The 21,544-nt window shown below is 39.5% G+C and overlaps 1 protein-coding gene across 4 annotated transcripts in view; it reads right to left on the bottom strand.

The window, feature by feature from the left end:
- The window catches only part of GBF1 (golgi brefeldin A resistant guanine nucleotide exchange factor 1), a 107,364-nt gene extending 85,820 nt beyond the window's left edge, over nt 1-21,544 (bottom strand). For all 4 annotated transcript variants that reach the window (XM_082052694.1, XM_082052695.1, XM_082052696.1 and 1 more), the window contains exons 1-3: nt 21,296-21,544; nt 15,451-15,556; nt 14,096-14,162 (exon numbers count right to left, since the gene is read on the bottom strand). In XM_082052694.1, the coding sequence (XP_081908820.1) occupies nt 14,096-14,162; nt 15,451-15,556; nt 21,296-21,303 (181 nt within the window). In that variant the 5' untranslated portion in view covers nt 21,304-21,544. The remainder of the gene's footprint in view (nt 1-14,095; nt 14,163-15,450; nt 15,557-21,295) is intronic.

Raw genomic sequence — 21,544 nt, 5'->3', positions numbered from 1 at the left:
CAGAAAGCTTTCAGACAGGCTCTAGTTCGAACCAGTTGCATCCTCCAGCAAACTACTAATTTTTTTCCCCCTATGTCATAAAGAATTCCAACACTAGTTTAGCTTTTGGACTTCTGAGGATAAAAACTGCAGTGTATTATATAGAAGTTTGTGAGGTAGATTTTAGATCAGACTCATTGCTCAGTGAAAATGTTAGCATACACGTAACACTTTCTACAACCACAGCTATGTACCCCCAATGCCCTTGGATACAAATTCTCTGCCTCCACACTCCTGTGGTATGCTGTGCACCTGTTGGGTGCTAACCCCACCCCAGAAACGGCCCAGCCCAGGGCAGCAGCAGAGCTCCCCGCGCTGGGAAGCCGCGCAGGACACGCTGCAGAGCCACGAACTAACCACAGGCAGCTACCGTGCACAAAGCTGTCAGGGGTTCCATCTCCCAGACATTCTTGAGCAAGCAGATGAAAAAACCCCAGCCCACTGAATCAAGAATATGCTGCAAATGGCACAGATTAAGTTACTAGATCCTTTATGGAGAGGAAGAAAGCATAGTCAGCTATTACCGATGCTCAAGTAGGGCTTGTTTTGGTTTGGTTTTCCTCCAATCTGTAGTCATCTCCAACTTCCCTTGATAAGCTCCAGAAAGTCTGTAATTTACTGTTCCATTTTCTACTGCTTGCATCTGTTGAGATTATAATTGTCATTGCCCATGATTATGTCTTTCTGTATAAAAAATAGCCTACACTGCCCTATGCTGGTATAGATTTCTGTAGGCCACTCTCTAACACCGTTGGTTCAATTTTCTCCACAAACACTATAATTGTTTTGAGACTCAGACCAGTATCCTGATGGTTCAAGAATCTTTATGCCTTTGCCAATTAGCCTTGCAATTCACTTTTTCTATCCCTGCTCATCTTCTACATATCAAATATGAACAAAAAAAACCCAATTTTAGAATGTGGGCTTTCAGCCCATTTTCAAGGGAGGTTTTCATGGTTTTTTGTTTGAAGTTTTTATTTGTTTTTCTGGAACGATGTGAGCTAGAAACAATTTTGTACCTGAACAAAAGTCAGGATTCTTTGTTATTACCATGCCCTGAAACTCTGCGAGTTACTTTTAATGTTTGATGTCCCCACCTATTTTCAAAAAGAGCTTAAACTAGAATAAAATGTGTGCTATTACTATTTAAACACTATAGAATATATTGGTATCAAGTCTCTCTATCTGCTCCTACCAATTTTACCATTTCTGGTAACACTCCTACCATAAGAAGACAACAGAACACAGCAAATGTGTTGGATCCTGCTGGTACCTTAGCTACACTGAAAAAAATAGGTAAGTCTCAGAAGTATAGGAAATTGTTCTTCAGACAACAGACAGAACTTCCTTTCCCAGAACAATCTGTCTCCTGCCCTGACAACCCATTCCTGCTATATTTACCCAACCAAATTTTGCCAGTGATACATTTCCAGATGCACTTGAGCCACATGTCCCTGTCAGTCAGCCCAAGCACAGAGGAATCTGAGCAGAGAGAACAGCTCCTAGAAACCACTACATGTTAATCCATGCTTCCTCTCTTGCTTGCCTTTAGAGTTAAAGGAGACTAAATTCTGTAAAGCATTATTCTCAGTTTATTTTAGAAGCAGTTGTGAGGACAAGAGGTACTTCACTTGATACAGCTATTTACTTCAACTGCTTTCTTTATGGCTGACAGAGACACCTGAACAGTGAAAAAAAAAAATCTGAAACATGCAGTTAAAAATAACTGGCTGTTTCAACCAATTCATACTGGGTGTCTAGAAAGAAACTGTAAGGCTGTCTGAAGAAAGGCTGGATACTAAATAAGGAGCTTACAGCTCTAATCTACCATGGGAGAGCCAATTCCTCTCCTAGAAAAAAAAATTCAAAAAGTGCCATCTTTGTTGGAGAAAAGCAACACATATCAAGCAAGGAAAATGAGTTCTACATTTCAGATAGTTCAATTTAAGAATGGTGGCCAGCTAAAATGAGTTGTGGAGCAATAAGAATAGGATCTAATGAAAAACTAGCTTTATTTCTTCTAAGATAAGCCACATTACTATTTTAAGTTATATTCTTCATATATTCTACTATATACTTCTGATCTCATGCTATCTCTTCCAAGCCTAGCTGCACAGCTAGGTTCTTTTATTTTCATAATTTCATCAAACACTTAACACCCAACATCTGATAATTATTTTGGCTCCTGCTGAATTTCTAAGATCTCTGAGATCCTTTGAACAAATGACCAAATAAACTCTCTTCCTCAACTCCACATTTTTAAAATATGTTCTTCACAGCTCCTACCTCAATATAGCTTCTAAAAAAATAAGTGCATTTTTGAGACTAGAGCAACGAGGTGGGGGGAAGAAAAAAACACCACACACAAGCCACAAAACACCAAAGTCACCTCTCAGGATCTTATTAGCAAGAAGACACTGTCATTACACTTGTGGCCATTCAGTGGAATCGGGGTAGTTGTAGGTACTGTGAGTCTTCCGGAGAAGGAGATGGGAGCTAAATCAGTGATGCAAGAGGATGAAGTGAACAGAGAAGCTGAAAGGGTTTAAAATTGTAAATATCCTTCCCTTGGCTCCCCCCTCCCCTTTTCTGGAAAGTGCAGACAGGCAGTTTCAACCTTTCCACCGTTTATTTAACTGGCTTAACAGAGGGTCCTAACAGGTCACAAATAAGCTTTTTAAATAAAAAGCACAAGTTGAAATCAACTGTGAATATATCAAAACTCATGGCCAGGCCATTTTCATTACTTGAGGTGGAACTGAAAACTACATCAACCTTTTTTTTATAGCAGATTCACACGACAAGACCTCTTCAGCTAGCTGAGTGCATGTAGAGGTTTCTCAGAATGAGACCCATTCTTCTAAAGCAAACAAGGTTTGCATCTAAAAGTAGTATGGCTTAAGAACAAGTACATCCTTTAGAACAGTCTAGATTATTTGACTACAGCATTAAATTTTAAATTTAAAAATGTTTTTGCTAGAGAGATTATTCCTGCTTCCTTAATCTCGGTACATTTGCACATTTTCTGAGACCCTTTTCAAATCTGTTACACTGAACACTCTTCCAAGCATCTGACTGGCACAACATACGAAAGGAGTGGAGACCAGCACAAGAAGAAAGAAAATGAGCATCTCATGGGTAGCACTGAAAGATGTTAAAAAACAAAAACAAAACCGCAAAAAGCACTGGCCAGTGCTGAGCAGGATCAAGTGAAATGTGGGCAAAATATGAACTGCATTACATGTTAGAGTTTATTAGCAGCCTCATACAGCTGCTCAAATTCAGGCATCTAATACAGGGATGTGAACAGCTGGTACCATCACCTGCTGCTCCTACAGAGTGAAAGGGAGTGTGTGACCTTCCGCTGCAGCACATGGGTCTTGTGCATGTGAACAAGTACCAGTACAGCCTGCGAAACTCAATAGCATTAAGAGCTGCCATCCAAAGGAAACTACAATTTAAAGGCAGCTGAATGAGAATGGACTTAGCTTGCAGATTTCTAAGAGATTGTTAGTAAAAGTGGAAGGGAGAAAACAGTTTGCAAAATTTAAGTTGATGTTGTCTCTGACACAAAGCTTTAACAACTATTAAATTAAGCATTCCAGGATCTATATGAGGGTCTCTACTCCTATTATTTTATAATATATTTCTTCAGCAATTTCTTTTTCTCTGAATAAATTATTTAATTATTGAACTACCAATCAGCTACTTTGTTATAGTTGTTCTATTGATTTCTGCAACATCTGAATCTTTTAATTTCTTCCTCTCCTATGTTTCCAACACTCTTGGCAAAGCATTTTCACCAAGAAAATGTTACTTTTTTATTTATCAAACATGGATATTTCTTTCTTTATGTTCTTAATGAAGCAGAAGCCTTCATGATGGAAGTGTTGAGACTCCTCTGTCACACAAAGAAGTCATGTGCTTTCAGAAAAGTTTGTTGTTTAGAACTTGTCTTTGCCAAACCAAAACGTCGTTTTCCTAAAATATCACAGTACTCCTGTTTCAACTGAAAATGTCTGTTCCTGTTGACCATAATATTTTTTAACAGATTGGTAAATATTTGGGCAAACAATTCCTACACCTTTGTGTTCCTCATCAACAATGCTACCAAAGTAAATATTCCCAGGACTGTATTGTCCCTTCTCCCTGTACCAACCTGATCACTTCACATCTGAAATGCTAATTTAATACTAAGGCAGAATGTATTTAAGATAAAGGAAGAACAAAAGTAAAATTTGATAGTGCTTGTTAGATCTTAAGTCTGACTGAACATTTTTGCACTTCAGGCACTGAAAAACCAAATGTTTTAACTAAGCACTGAGTTTGCATAGAAAAACAGTATTTCTGAACAACAAACGTGAAAACCTCAGGCTGAAGTGAAAACCAGCTCATGATATCTCCTCCCATGCTGCCATGACAGCCATCTTACTTATTACAGAACTATTATGGGCCACTATAAACTGTCTAATCCCGCTTTGAAGAAAATCCAAGTTCCTGAGTGCAGTTACTACAGATGCTTGCATAAGCAACCACACTGTACCACTGCCACTTGTTTTATTTCTAGAATAAAGCCCCCTCCCCCAGGCTATACCCAGATCTAATACATTGTTCTCTTTCAATATGCCGTGACCCAGATAACAACCACACCTTGATTTATTTCAACAATCCTTCATATTTACAATTTGCCACCTAAATTATTTAAGCATGTAATCACAAGGTAAATGCAATCTAATTCAACAGCCACTTGACAGATTTTGTCACTGTACTAAGAAAAATGACAATTTCCTGAAAAACAGCAGGACACAAAGACACATTTTACTAAAAAACTTCCTCCCATAATTAAGTTAAACACTATCAAAAGTAAACAGCGTTGTTTGGAGCTCTCTCATCTCATCTAACTAGTACACATATCAAGAATTACTTACAGTCAAGCAAGCAGTCAGACTCCTGCACCAAGCAGAGGCAGCATACACTTTCTGAAAGACACTTCTTTATAACTTACTGTTTCGATATGGCTATAGGAATAAGTTTCAGCTTACTGCTGCAAAGACAGGACTGGAAATTAGAACTTCTGAAGAGCTTAGATTAGGGTATAGATAGAGGATCAAACAGAGTACGACCACTGAAGAATTTAACATATTCCACTAACAAACATTAATCAAGTGCACCCCTCAAGTCTTACAGCTGTGTAATTGTGATTATAGTGCAAAATACATTAGCATAAGCTGCCATGTTAACAGTTTATCAATCTGTTCTTTTTAATAGGATAGTTAAAGCCGATAGAACTCCAAACTTTAGTTCTATTGCATATGTGTACAAGTTCTCATCTAACAATTTTTACTTTTATATTTCTACTCATCTCACACTTTTTTTTTTTTTTTTTGGTCAGAATGTCTTGCTCTGTTCCTCAACTGTCACATAACTATACACCTCCTCTTTCCTTCACAATATGCTTGAGTACAAAAGTAGTTTGAACTGACAAGTTTTAACCTCACAATTGCTCCATGCAAAGAGCACGAACATATTCATTTAATGAAGTTCAAGTGATAAGGAGTCTATCCGTGACTTTAAACTAAACAAGGAATATCCAAATATAATCAGGAGTTCAAGCAAGAGCAGGTCACTTTAGCAGTTCCAACAGCATTTCCAAGTCACATGGATACAGTACATCATACAATACTACTGTATATCTACCAATTTTCTTCAGTAACTATGACTAGTTGATAACTGTTCCTTCTCAAGATGGGTGTTAGTTCCTACAGTTTCACGATTACATGTTCTGATTCACTGTCCCTACAAGATTTACATATATTTAAGTCACTTATGATTCCACGTTCCTCACTCTGTTAACAAATTCACGTATTTCCATTCACTCCTAAAGTTTTTCGCAGAAAATATCTGTTGATGTCACCAACACTGGAATGAATTCAAACTCGTTCATAACATGAATCATCTTTTTCACCTCGGAATCCATCATACCACAAGACCACAGACCCTGACTTTAAGCCACTGTATTACAGGCAACGTATGCCAAACTTTTTCTTTGTAGCTTTTAGAGGTGGTGTAAAGCAAGTTAAAATGAAGTAATCTAAAAGAGAACAGGAGTTTTCATAGGACTACATATAGATGTAAGTTTCATAGCTCTTTCCTGGATAAATTTGCTGCCTTGCATAATTTTCTAAAGGCAAATTACAAAAGCGAGATCTTGACTATCAATCTGAATTTAAAAAAAAAAAAAAAAAATTACAATGAGGAGGCCCATAACATGTTGGAAGACTTTTTTTTCTTCCTGATCACAAAAAAAAACCTTCAGTAATAACCTCTTCCACAACACTCAGCACACAAGCTAGGTAGTTATGTTAAAAAGAAAAAGCTCTTGCAAGTTTACCTCAAACAGGCAAGCCACCCACCACACATCCCTCACTATTAACGTTCCCTAACAAATCAACTTGCTATTTTAATAAAACTATTATCTATTACTCTGCTACTTTCGTACTTACCTTTAAATCCCTCCCATTCCACCTCTCTTCTTGCTGGCTTTTTTTTCCACACTAATTATTGAGAGGAGCAGCACATTATCACACACCCCTGCACTATTCCTGAAAAAGGAACATTCTACCCACTTGAATCTTCTTTCAAACCTCTCCCTCAAACACACATCTTGCTATAAATCGCATTAGGGATATGCCAACAACGGTGTGTTTGAACAACAAATTGAGGTAGTCATTAAGAAAAACTCTCAAATGTTCAACAACTTTGTATACTTAATGACTTCTCCCTGCTTCTTCCCTCTTAAGCTACAAACTCTTTGAGGTGACGAATGTTTCAGCACACTTGTTGCGTATGAATGACCAACGCTTCTTGGCATTGTTACTTATTATGCAACTATATAAATATGCACCTGCACCTTATGACACAAGTTTTTGCTTCTTTGAAGTAAATCACCTTTGAGACATGGTTTTTAACGGGTTAGATGGCAGCAGTTTAAGGAAGAGAGAAGACAGTTAAAAGGAAAGGTGAGAGAATATCTATATATTTAATAAACTTCTACTGGAATTCAGCAATTTCATGTACACTCCTACTTCCAGAGGGTTTTTACTATAATGCAAATAGCCTTAACATCTCCTGGATGGCCACAATACATTTTAACAAGTCTTGACCAAAATAAAGACATCACCATCAAAAAAACCTGGAATAAAACCTCAATGGATGACTTAGGAGGAACCTTAACTTCAGTGGAGCATCTGGTACTGCCTTTCTAACCAAATCAAACTGCAATTTATTGCCCTCTAATGTATGTACATTAGGCCATTTCCTTTATGGCTCCACTTCACACAGATGCAGTAACTGAAGGAAATAATGGAGTGCCCAACAAGTGGGGAAGTAATTGCTCAACAAGCGTGGAACAAGAGAGAGTCAGTTGCACACCGTGCACATGTGGCAGCTCTTCAGAGCGCAGCCCTGAGGGGTAACAGAAGGTTGGTGTTACACAGCAAGCCCACTGCGGGAACTCTGCCAAACACAGCCAGGAGCACTTGTCCGTCTAAATCCTTGGGCCCGTAACGATTAGGGGTCAGGAAACTATTCCTTCCAACAGCACCACCTCCTGCCTGTACCTGCCAGTCATTAGCCAAGCCTGGATGAAAGACTGTTAAGCTCCAAGTCCTCATCCTAAATTGCACCCAAAGAACTCTATTAAAAGGATGCTTAGGTGGTGTTGCAAGATGGTGATGCTGGACTGCAGAAGGGACAGTTCAGATGCCCTGACTTCAAGAGAAATGCAGAAATACCTTATGTGAAGACCATCTTACTGGGTTTGGTGGTGGTGGCTGTTTTGTTTGTTTGGGTTTTTGTGGGGTTTTTGTTTTGTTTCAGTGAGTTTTGAGGTTGGTTTGTTTGTGTTTTGTTTTGTGGTAGTGGTGGGTTTTTTTTCCTCTAGATATTCCCAGAGTCACTCCACTTCTTTGACATTTACTCAGTAAATTTTTTACTAGTCAGAAACACAAAACAGAAGGTGAATATAAGACGCAAAAAATTATCAAATTAAGGATGCTACACAACCACAGTTTAGCCCCTTCTGCCTGTTCAGTGTTAGTTATATGATCTCTCATTTACAAGCTTCCCCTTCTCAGGAGTCCCAGTTTCATTCAGTAACCTATGTTGAAGAGCTCAGTGAACAATTCAACAGAATCAGTTAAAGTTCTGAGTGACCCCATCTGTACACCCAATTCATCACACTCTGTATAAATGCTGTCCCGCACACAACAAAAAGCCTTGGAAAAGGTTATGGTGCTCATCTTCATGTATCTGTAAGCTTCACAAATACTAATAGTTACTCTTCATCGAACACATTCCTCCCCTTCCTTTCTTTATACAGAAAATAAACTAAATCTTAAGTGAAATTACCACAATTTTGGTGTTAGTTTTGGGCTTGAGAGCTTGCAGTGCAGCTACCATTCTTAGGGCACATGAGTGTCACTCCAGAAAAAAAGCTGCTTAGAAAGTAAAGCACAAAATTAGCAACTACCCGGGAAAAGTCTGGTTTATTATTTCTCCAGTAACACCAAGAAAATCTATGCCAAAAATACAAATAGAAACCTATTATCTGAGGTAAATTCAAATATCTCAGCCATAATACTGTCATTTGATTAATCTGATGTTAAAATGACATTAAAAAGAAGACTAATCTCTCTCAAAGAGAGTATTTGGAACTATCTGCAGCTTTAAAGCAAAAATACTGCATTGGTTTACATTCTCTGTGCACTTGGGGATGTCTGCATTCATGAAGACACGGCACTTGCTTTTAAAATGGCAACTTTTACGGTATCATCTGAACACAATCCGCAAAAATCAAGTCTGGAGTCAGCCTGCAAGCAAATAAGCAAATTAAGGTTGTCATTTTAATCTTCAGAATTATTGGAGTAAGAAGGTGACAGAAAATATTAAGAGAAATTAATTACCACTTCTGTACACTGTGTCAGGTCATCCAATATGAACTAAAATTGTATTGCCATCCACTTATTAGAGTGAGGCTGAGTTAAAGTTATAGAAGAAACCTTACTCTATCAATTTCCTCACCTTTCTAACACCCTTACCATTCCTCTTAAAAATTTTATAGAGGATGCAATAAAAGCTAAATGTTAGCCTGAATTGCTTGGTATCCCAAAATACCAAGTTAACATGTATGGACACCTGTTATTAAAAAAAAAAATTTCAAGTTATCACAGGAGCAGACATAATCTCGGAAACCATTGAGCTTTCTATATATTTTATATGAAGCTCATATGCAATGGAAAAAGCTTAGTTTTTGTTTTGGTTTGGTTTATGTCTGCTTTAGAAACATTGCAATCCTTCAATGCAAACAAAGGGAGAAGTATCACAGCTTACAGTTCACCAATATTTGTTATTTGCTAGTAAGTCCAGACACTTCCTGCAGAAACTCAATATATAAATAATAAATAAAATACAGCATATCTGCAAAGTGCAAAGTAACAATCATTGCAGCACTATACATATCATGCATCCATATGATCTAATTCCTACATCTCTTAAAAAACACCCATTATTTTTTCTGATTTCTTATCTTGAATAGACCGCTACTAAATAGCACTGCAATAGCATTAAGAACAGGCCACACATTTATATTTACCATGAATTTACCACTTCTTAAAACTAGATCTTTCAGAAAAAGTTCAGACATTAATCCCACATCAGGATAAAATTCCTGTATTGTTTTATATATGTCAGATTTTCCCTGAAACCTGAGCTTCCAGAGCTCAGACTCAAAATGAGTGTGCAATCAAATCTACATACCAGAAAACTGATGGCTACAGTAACAAGTATATTAAGTCAGTACACTGGGCAAAGGTTCTCTTACGGTTACAGTCATTTGACCTTTAGCCAGCTCTTAATGCCCCAGCCAACCCTCTAAAGATGGAGATTTGCAGCAGCTTCTTGTCTGAAATAAGCCATGAAAAGATTCTTCTGAACCAACTGCACAAGCATTCATTTAAAATGTCATGAATGCGCATGAAATCAGAGTGCTTCTAACAGCTTACTTTGCAGCTTCTGTTTAAATGCACTAACTCTGAACCACCAGAGGATAAAAGGACTCAAACCTTCCAGTCTGGCACGCATGGACCTAAAATATACACAAGCACCTCTTCACAGGTGTGTTTACCTAGTTTAAACCTTATTTAAATAGACTCTCGATGCACACACTTTCCACAAACACCTGCTTCTCCCACTGCAGTGCTGACTTGTACAAGGCAGTTGCACTCAGTCATTTTCTGTCCTGAAGCCATCCTACGCACCAGTAAGCTGTATCTTCAGTCACAAAAATCCTAGTTACTGACTCATCCCCCCAGTCAGAGCAAAGCACAAATTCTACAATGAGAAGAACAACTACAGAAGTACCTGCTCTGACCCTACATTGCACTGGAATGGTCTGAAGACCTCAACAGCTGCAGCAAGATTTAATGAAACACAGTCCTCGTCAGATCATGGAAAAGTAGGCTTATAATTAATTCATATTTCCAGCAATTTGTGGTAATAAAACCCTTCCCTACTGAGCTCAAAAGCATTCTAAGTTGGAAACACTCATGAAAGAGAAGATGCTCAGTTTTCACTGGATGTCAAAACAAACCTTCCTTTTGTTGACCTAATTCCATAAGAAAACTAATAAAATGAACAAATATTTCAATACCCAGACATATTGTCTAGATGTTCAGATTACTTTAAAAAGTAGTCAAATGAAAGTTGTGGTGAAAGTGACCCTAGATCCAAATTTGTATCAATACTAAGGCTTCTATCAGTTTAAAAATAACCTTTGAAGATGTAGTTGTATTTCAATTTTGCATGCATGGACAAAGTTTGACAGTCACCGACTCCATACGTCTTAACTCAGGACATCGATTTTTGCTTTTTCTAAGTATTGGAAATACAAGACACTATATCAAACTCAGGGTTATGGTACTTATCTTACTACAACAAGCTATTAAATTTATCTTGGAGTAACTTAGGCATCATCCAAGATGACAGAACCTCTATTTTTCCTTTCTGTTTTTCAGGCACCTACTATAAATAATAATTAAAATATACGCAGCCCATGAAAGTGTAAAAATGGCATACAATAAACCAAATGACAGTGGATCAGAGTAGACATGCTGTTCGTTTTCGAATTATTAAACTGCTTTTATAAATCTAAATTAAATTGCCTGAGAAATTAAGTTTCTCTGTCAGAATTTTAAAGTTTGACATTGTTCCATGTAATTCAGGTCCAAGGGCCTTAGCTAGGTATGCTGAGCTGTAGAAGTGAAGTTACTCTTACCACAGTCATGGGATTGTTTGCACTGAGCAACAGCATCTTCTCTAGATGTTTCACACAATCACAGAATACCAGCTTGGAAGGGACCTCAAGGATCATCTGGTCCAGCCTTTCTTGGCAAAGGCACAGTTTAGAGAAGATGGCCCCTTGTCCACATGAATCTTAAAAGTGTCCCATGTTGCGGAATCCACTACTTCCTGTCAAGAGCCCATTTAGACACTACAGTGGGATGGGATACCACTACTTAGTAAATACCGTGGAATGGGAATCTTTAGCTGCTGGAGGCACACAGTGCATCTTTATACCCTTGACCAGGGTATTTCAGCCTCACAGTCATGACAGAGTTAATACCCACTAGCTCAGAGGAGAACAAAAGGTACTCCACTGCAACATGCCTAACATTTACATTGCCTCTCTTTGCTCATTAAACAGGTTTTGGTTAAATAATGAACAAACTGTATTACAGACTCCGATGAGAATTCCAAAATTATAAATCAACTGGTAAAGCCCAGAGGAGAATGAAGGGAGTGGGAGGGAAGGAAGGATAATATTGACTAATATAAAGGGCGCAGCTTGACAGTGGATATTCCTGCCACACCTGATCAAACATGCTCCATGGGGGAGGGGAAGTGAGGGCGAGAGCAAGAGGGGAGATGGGACAAGGCAGCCTGAAATTTGCATCCGGAACAGATTAAAATGGGTTCTTGGGGGATTGAGAAAATACATAATATATATTACTATAAATGCAAAATTGTACTAAAAGCTAACTCAAATGTCAAAGATTACAGCTTGAATAAATTTAAATATAAAAGCAATGTGTTTCCATGAGCTAATGAAAGAGACATGAAAGGAAGGTCTAGGAAAAAAAAAAACACAACACAAAGAACCCCAAGCCTACCCACAAAAAACCCCTAAGCTTGGACTTTTCATTGCCTGAAAGATGAGGCAGGAGACTCTATATAATTCAAAGTATTGCTTGGGAACCAGTCCATGTCTAAAACTGAAATAAAAGGGAGCACAGCAATGATGTCCTATCTCAAGACACTGGTCTATAAATAGCATACACTGAAGTTGAAATTACCTATTTAAAAGAACCCCATGTAGTCAAACCAACATGTTACCTTCACCAAATAGAAGCAACTATTATCTCAGCACGAACCCACTTGCATGATGACTAACACAGGGAGTCTCTGAATCTCTTGGTACATTAAACTTGGTTTTCTCTAACACAAGCAGATAGTTGACTTGCATTTTTTCCCAACAAGTCAACAGCACACTGTATCTAGCTACTCTAGATAAATGGCCAGTGTTTGACATTTACTCATACTACATTTATTTGAGCCTCCTGACATTCCCTGCTCTTGTTGATGAGAAGAGGTATTTGCAATAATGGCAAAGAACTTCAAGAGTCTTATTTTAAAGAAATTTTATCTCATAAAAGAGAGAGAATGAAAATTTCCTCCCAAAACACTTTTGGTGACTGCATATCCTACAGAAGATGAGCAAGCTTACAAAAAACAAACAAACAAACAAAAACCCACCACACACAAAAACACAAATCCAGATTTTCATGGAGTCTGGGTACAAGCATACTATCCAGAACAAAGATACTATCCAGAAATCCAAGCTGTGCAGGAGTTCCCCAAGACGTCATGACCTGACAGAAGTGTTCCTGCTCACAACCAAGGGAAGTTCACCTGGCAAAGAAAAGTAAAGCAGCCACAAAAGAGGAAGAATAAGGGCTTAGAACTGGCACAGGTCCTCAGCACCTGGAAGCGCACCACCGTACTTCAAGGGAACATGGTTTTCATGGGATTTGAAGCTCAGCACTGACAAAATAATAGGTACGCTTTGCAATTAGAAATGCAAAGTCCTCTCAAACTTGAATGCAGTTCTAAACACTCACTGTAATAAAGGGACCAGAAATAAAGCATATTTTCAATTACAGTCAGTAAGACAAATCCTGGGAAGAACCAGCAGAATGCCACATGCATCTCAGGATTAGCCCCGGTTCCAGACTCTAAACATATACTTATGTTACACTTAAACAATCACTCCTGAAACTACAAAAAGAGAAAACATGGGAAAAAGTGGACAAAGGTTGGGAGAAAAAACCTGGTCAGAATACACATCATAGCCTTGTGTTCTACTTCTGTAATCAATACAGATTTCCAGTTCTTTTCAGTGCAACTGGTCACACAGTAAGCCTTTCCAGAAACCCAAATGGAAGGTGAAGTCTGTGCTTCACTTATTACCGATAACATACAATAAAAACCAACAAACCAAGCAGAAAACAAATAATGGGAGGCTACTTTCTAAGCAGACTTTTCCCATCATTCACAGATCAGAAAGCAAAAACGAAGCACAGAAAAACTATGCATACTAATATAGCAGATTTCATATATTACTACAAGCCTCAGTATATTGAAAAAATATGCATATATAAAAAAAATACATACATATATATATATACACATACATATATATATATACATACATATATATATACACACGCACACACAGATCTACATACATATATGTATCTCTCCAGATAGTGGCAGCAGTGGGATTTGTGCACCAGTTTACCTTGGTATTATTTGTCTAAAAGTGTATACATATTTGCTCTTTTCTTGTTACTCAATATATGAACTCTGGATAGCTAATGAGACAAACAAGTACACCTGTACATTTATTTGCACATACCTGATGATTTCTCTGTAAACTTACCTGTTATATTATTCAGCACTTCTTTTAAGAGGCTAAAGCTATGCAGCAGGGGATCCCTTTCTTCATCCTATGGGTTACATATATGAAGGAAGTAATTAATGAGGTAAACATATTCCTGAATACAAACCTTAATAATGGGTCTGTAAAGAGCTCACATTCACAGAAGTACTGTGCATTGAGTTTGTAATTGTCAGTGCATTTACTCCATCAAAGTCAAGAGAATCATTTTTATTTTCCTGCTAGTGCTCCTCAGTGTCATACAGCTCAAATGTCAAAGCGTAGTTTCAAGACTGAGCATTCTGGTTTGGTTTTATTGTCCTTAGAAGTATTCCTGGTTAGCCTGCTGCTGTTCAATACATTTTGGAGCAAATCTAGCTCATGCCATATTGAAAAGGCTCATCTGGATTTGCTATAATGTTAATCTGTGCAGATTGTAATGGGAACAGAAATACAATGACATTTGGTGTCATTAAAATAACTTGAAGAATCACAGTGCAAACTTCATAGGATAGCTGCATCCTTTAGCCTTAGTCTGTCTTCACAATATCGAAACAAGGAGAAGCAGCAGTTTCTTCAGGCTCTGTAAATCTGCAGCCACACCTCCTGCTGAGTGGCAGTGAGCGCTAATGAAGAAATACTTGTTAGAAAGAAACAGGGCCCTGTCCAAACTGAAACCGCTTATGTTGGATGACAGCCACCTGCTGTTCACGTGACTTTCTGAAGTGCACCACAGATACAGAAAGCCACATGCACACATTTACACTGTGGAAGCCATCAACTGACCAATCGTTAGACTTGGAAACACTGTATTAATGGCTTTTAACAAAACAGGTTTGAAACTGTTAACAGGTTTCAGCCAGGAATATAGCTGGCAGTCACAAAACAGAGCTAAAAAAGGATTCTACACTATATGAATTTTTTTTAAAAATACCCTGTATATAATGACTTCCCCAATTTTTATTCCATGGCTTTCATTGTAAAGAAAGTCTTCTCTAAGAGGGCTTAAAAGATATATAAAAACAATGTGCTAAATCAAATAACACCATATATTCAAAATCCCTGACATACCAGGTGATAGAAGTCTAAATGAGATAATTCCCATGTGAAACAGAGTGTGTGGTTTTCTTTGTTTACAGGGTATACAGATAGAAGATTTCCAGCTTTGTACCTCTTCCAGTTGCTGGCACATAAGAAGCCAAAACCACTCAACATGAAACAATGCAGAAAGCTATTCCAACTTTACTTACAAAAGTACTACAACAAGTGCTAAAAAAATAAACCACACAGATATTTTTCTGAAACCAGGTGGTTTCTGCCACAGCATGCACAGGTAGCAACAATTCAAGGTCACTTACCAGATGTGTGTGAGTGCTCCATCGGGCATTACGCTTTATGGCTCCCACCACCACGTTGATTTCACCTTGTACAATGTAAATGTTCTTATCCACCATCCTGACAATCCTGAAAATAAAGGTAATTCAAATTAATCTCCAGACCCTCAGAATTATTCCTTTCCTTAGATGAAACATCAAGTTGGCCCTGGCCAAACAAGAGGGCATCAGAGACTCAAGGAACTCTTTGAGATCTTTGTTTTGTGCATGCAGACAAATGCAGTTGTTTTGTCAAAAGGAGGATACTTTTCCACCGACTGTGTTTTCAAGACCATAAGAGCAGACAATTAGTTACAACAGGGCATCTGTGAAGCAAGAGTCAGCTTTGCCGAGGCACATTCCTCACTTTTTCCAGTCTATGTGACTTCAGAGAAAGAGAAAGTGTTAGGGTACCAGGACAGACATCCATGACAATGCAATAACACATGCATATCCAGCACTTATGCAAAGTCCCCCAGCTCTACACAGAACACAAAGCCAATCTTGTACTCTGTTAAATAAGCATCAGTGGCTTGAATAAGCTGGCCAGAGAAAAACTCTTTGGGACTTTAAACTCTGACAAAAAAAAGTAATTTATAACAGATGTTGATTTCACACTTTGTTCATGGAAAAAGCTTTCGAGAAAGTGGGCAAGTAAAAAAAAGTCATGGGTAAGACCCCACAAAGAAGTGAGCAAAACTAGAGACAAAACTGGATGGAATACAGTGAGAAAAAGTGAAAGGCAGACGTTTACCTCTCTAAGGTCTTACAGGAAAAAACTTAAACTGATGTATCCACAGAGCGACCCAGAAGATGGGAAAAAAAACTACAAGCAAGAAATATTTGTAACAATCTGAGGAAAAGAAACAAAGAGTGGACTACTATAGGATTGTTCTCTCTACGCTAACTGTAGCCCAGATATAGTCAACCATAAAGAAATAAGAATGCAGGGGAGTGAACAGACATGACTGTTTAGAAGGAATAAACAAGACTTACAAAGAGGCCAGAGAGTCAGATGATACCATGTCTGCAAATGAGAAGGATTCAGTGAAATGGTAGCCAAGTAATGAGACTTTTTCAGAAGATATAAAAGGAAAATGAGGAATTCAGCTTGAAATCACAACAGGCCATCCATAGGAAAGGGAAATACTGAAAACAGATGCAACATTGATCACAACACTTCAAATCAGACATGCTCATTTAAAGGAGTCAGCTGGGTGGGGGAAGGGGCTGTAGCAGGTGATAAAACATAAAGAATGTAAGAAGGGTTTTTGCCCATGTAAAATAGCAAAGCTGAAAGGACATAGTCTTCGTGTATTAATCCAGACCTCAGAAACACCACCACAGAAATTTCAGAACATACATCTTGGATCTGTCAGGCTTCACATTTATTAACATATTTGAATTATCAACAACACTTTAAACATACAAATATCCTCTGAGTGAATGATACCAATTTGCTTCAGAGCTCTGTAAATATTGGAAAGAAAGCAAAATATTATAAAAGACACCTTATCAAAGGAGAACATCAGATTTGTTGGTTTGATTTTTTGTTTTTGCAATAGGATGAATAATCTCATGACAAAACTGTTTCTTATGTTGTTATATTAATTATACATAATGGTATTCCAAAGTGCTACAAAATAAATTAGGGGCAAAGACAAAAGTATTTTATAATATAAGAACTGCCATAACAGGCCAGATCAATAGTTTATCTCGCTCACTACTAGATGATTCAGAAAAATAAACATATAGTTCTGCCACAGTTTGCTTGTGCCCTGAAGGACAAACATTTATATCCTCCCTCCACAGCTGTATATAACAGAACCACAAATATTCTTCCTACTCATGTGTCTGATGCTTGAGAGATGTCCCATCTTCAACAGTAACTTACTCCATTTATTATTTATATGACTGCATCAAAATATTTCATAAAAATACCTTTGATCATGAATTTTTTTCTACTTCAGTGTGTTGTCTTTGTTTTAGTACAAGGCACTAATGGGAGATTTTCTCCTCCATGTAAAATTCCCCAGTTATTTATTTATTTTTTTCAGTACTTTCAATATTTTCCATATTTCTACATAGGCAGCTTCAGGAATCAAAACTCTGGTCCACAGAAGTACTTTTGGGGAAATACTTTATACTCAGGTTTTTCCTGTCTTCCCTGTTAGAAAGCAATACTGAGCATGTAAACTTTGGGGTGCTGTTCCAGGTATTTAGCAAACTGACATGGAAACAAAGGCTCCCCAAACCTGATTTGGAAATGCATGTAAAGAAATACCAGACATACGTATCACATGCCTTGTATACACCCAGATACTCAATAGTTCTGACAACACTTAAATTGATGCTAAAGCTTAAATGCTATTCTGCATACTACTGAATCTGCCTGCAGGACTCCCATTTCTTCTCCTCTACTTTTAACTTAAAAGAATAAAGATGGAAAAAATTGTTAAACTCGGTCCTTCCAGAATTTAGGAGACTTAGAGTGCTCAGTTGTTCACAAAACTGGTGCAATCTCCGAGCCGGAAAATATGAAGAGGACAGACACAAACCTCCAACACACACCTTTTTCTTTTTAACCTGCTGGGAAACTGAACATGCTAATCCTTTCAAGCAAGGGTGCAAAAAATGCAAGTTGTTTGGCAGGGCTCTCCTGACCTATTAAAATCCCGCAAAACTTAAGGGTTTGGGTTTTTTTTTTGCAATGGTAACCTTTCATTGCTAGCTATTTGAGAACACTTGATGAGAATGCACTCCTTTCCTCCTTGCAGATTCCATTAAATGTGGCTTTATTCAAAAGTACAAAATTTCACTTTACATACAACAAAAAAATTCTTGGCCCAATGCAGTTGAAATAACATATAATGTTGGAGAAACAAATTCACCCTCAGATCTCTGAACATCACACAATACAGCCCGCCTCACCATAAACACTGGGTAAAGACAGAGAAAAATCCTGCTTTACATTTAAGCCTGCAGTTAACCAAGTAATAGCACATATACGTTCCAAAGTAAACCATAGCCAAGTATTGTCATATATGCAAAGGACCTCTGCAACCGTGTGCTGGCAAAGGAAACAGAAAACAATTACTGAGTTGGGGGGAAAGTCAGACAACCGTTTTCAGAGATGTACCTTGCAGGCTAAACCTGCCAAAAGCACAGTCCATCCCTGTAAAAGCTTAGAAGTTTATTTCAAGCAATGGAAATAGCTTCTCTAAACTCCGCACTTCTCAAAGCCTGCCCCTTTTAAACTATCAGATAATTTCAGCATGCATTCCTTCAGCTGTAACTTTATCATATGCAATAAATACCTGCTCGCACTTCAGAGCTCCATGTAGATGTACTACATTGAAAGAAGTTTTAAGATTGAAATTAACATGCTGAGTGGCAGAGAGAAAGTGACAAGATTTACCAGACCAACCTGGAATGATCAGTTGGGTTTACAAGAGCATGGTGGTAGTCAAGGAAAATCATTAAATGTATGTTCAACATTAAAAGAAAAATAAAACAAAAACCCCGCAAACACAAAACACACTAATGTGAATCCAGGCTTTATGTTACAAAGGTATGGTCTGAAGAATGGAATGTTGTATAACTGTTGGTTGGACAGCTTAACAGAACTACCAATGCTGAAGATCATCAAAACAGTTGAAACAACCTCCCTAGTAAAGCCATTGTTCCAATTGTTCCAAGCCTCTTGATGTTTTCAGATCAAGACCAGATGCCTTTCTTGAAAGCAACCTTTAATCAAACACAAGACAGTGGACTCAGTACAGAAACAAACATATTAAGTTCTGTGGTCTTGAATTACACAGAAAAAACAAGAAAGGGACCTATTACATTTCAAATGCTTTTTAGCTCCTTATCTCTTCAGTCAGTCGTACATAAACTCCTGCTTCTTCCTCACGATAGGTTCATACACCTGCTAAAATCTGCAGACCAGTCCTCAGATTTTGCTCCTGCTCAGAGCATCAGTGGTCAGCACAGTGAAAATGCCAGCTCCAAACCAAGGCAACACAGCTGCCCAGCCCACCATGAGAGACAGGGAGGCTGTGAGCATCCACAGCACCACTGCTAACAAGGTCAGGAACACTATGAATAGAAAAAGGTGGATGCCTGTGCATGTTATAAGAGAACCAAATCTAACACGCATATGCTTCTCAAAGCCTTCAGCAATGTTCTATGGATAGTAATTATCACTATTCTGAGACTCCCAAAACAGTATCAGATGTGAAACCTTCCCATAAAAAACACTGACAAGATTTACATCTGCAAATTGTATCTCACACGTGCACTGAACACTCCACTGTTCAACCTTGGAACATCCTACCCCAAAACAGAGGAACCCATTTTTTTTCCTGGGTACTACCATACAAAGACTCGGATACACTTTTAGGAAAGACTCCCTCCCCTGCAAGGAAAAGTCTGTAGGTCTTCTGGAAACAAGCAAGAGTTAGCATCACAAGTGACAAAATCTGGCAGACTTCCATCAAGTCGCTTCTTCCTCCCACTAATTTTAGCTTTCAGCTGTGGCAACTGACTCAAACCTGGTGAAACTACCTCAATAAGTAGTAGCAATAAAAAACAATATAATCACTACATATGCAAGAAAGGTTGTATTCCAAAGTAAGCTTCTGTTGACCTAAATTTGCACTGGTTATGATAATGCATGAATAACCTATATAATCTCTGACCTAAATTTGGCCACTCAAGTCCTGATACAATACACTGCGACCAAAACAGAATACACAACCCCCTTCAGTCCATGAATCACAAACAATTCCTGCATAACTCAGAGACAGCTGGGTTACCCAGGAGCACGGCTGACAATAAAAAACCTCCTTGTATTCCTTCTAAGCCACACAGAGAAGGTACATGAACCTCTGCCACAAAATTGAACTTGCTGGGGTTTTTCATGTAATAACTACTCTGCAACAAGCAGTAAAAGTTCAGAGAACTCAGGATGTTGCTCCAACAGATAGCTCCTAATGCCCGGACAAAAATAATAGAAAAGTATTAATTTGTAAGTACAGCAGGGAACTGTGCGGCCCAGTGATGCCAAAATTCTGGGCAATTAAGAAGGCCCTTTAAAAGACATGCAGCACCAACGTGACAGTGGTGGCACATCAGAAAGGAAGGTGAGACAGGCTTCTCTGCAAGTCTCCACTTTTACTTGCAACACTGAGAAATCACCTGGGAACCAAGAAGAAATACCAAGTCGCATTTATCTGTCAGAACTGCAGAATAAATCCAAAGGTAAACAGAGAGAAGGTTGGTTAGGTTGGGTGTTTTTTTAGTTAGTTCACACCGTTGAAACTAAGGAACACAGCACCAGCTGGACTGATAACGTACACCCTGAGTTAGCCCCGAGCCTCCCGCCCGCAACACCTCAGGAGCTGGCGATCAGCTGGGAAAGGTCTCTGTTTCCAGGGGGTTTTGCACAGGCCGCCTTGGCGCGGGGGGGCGCGGGTGCCTGTGCAGGTGCAGCGCACACCCGACACCTCCGACCCCGGCCCGGCCGCCAGCCCCACTCCCAGCCCGCGGCGGGTGTTTGCCCGGTGCCGGGCAGCCCCCGGGGCACCCCGGGCAGGACGTCACGCGTGTCGCGTCACCGCCGGGGGCGGAGGAGGCGGCTGCCAACCCCACCGCGGCCCGCTGCACCCCCGCGGCGGCCCGCCCCGGCCCCCTGCCCGCCCCGGGGCCGCCTCGGCTCCGTCCACGCCCCCGCCGGCACCGCACGGCTCCCCCGCCGCGGCCTCCCTCCCTTCCTCCCGGCCCCGCGTCGCGACAGTATCGCGACAAGCGCTCGCCGCCCGGCACTGACCCCCGCATCCAAAATGGCGGCGCCTGCTCCCCGCGGCGGCGGCCGCTTCACATATCGGTCAGGCAAGCGGCACCGCAGGCAGGAGGGCTCGGCCCTCCCTCTGTCCGCCTCTTCCTCCCTCCCGGCGGCAGCGGGAGGCGGCGGCCGTCCCGGCGAGGCCGCCGAGCGCGGGGTCCTCGCGGGCACGGACAAGCGAAACCGGCTCCACACCGCTCTCACTGACGTGGAAACAGGCGCACCCTAACCCGC

The sequence above is a fragment of the Streptopelia decaocto genome (assembly GCF_964273445.1).
Source record: "Streptopelia decaocto genome assembly, chromosome: 5".
Taxonomy (NCBI): Eukaryota; Metazoa; Chordata; class Aves; order Columbiformes; family Columbidae; genus Streptopelia; species Streptopelia decaocto.
This window is presented reverse-complemented; position numbering and strand designations above follow the sequence as displayed.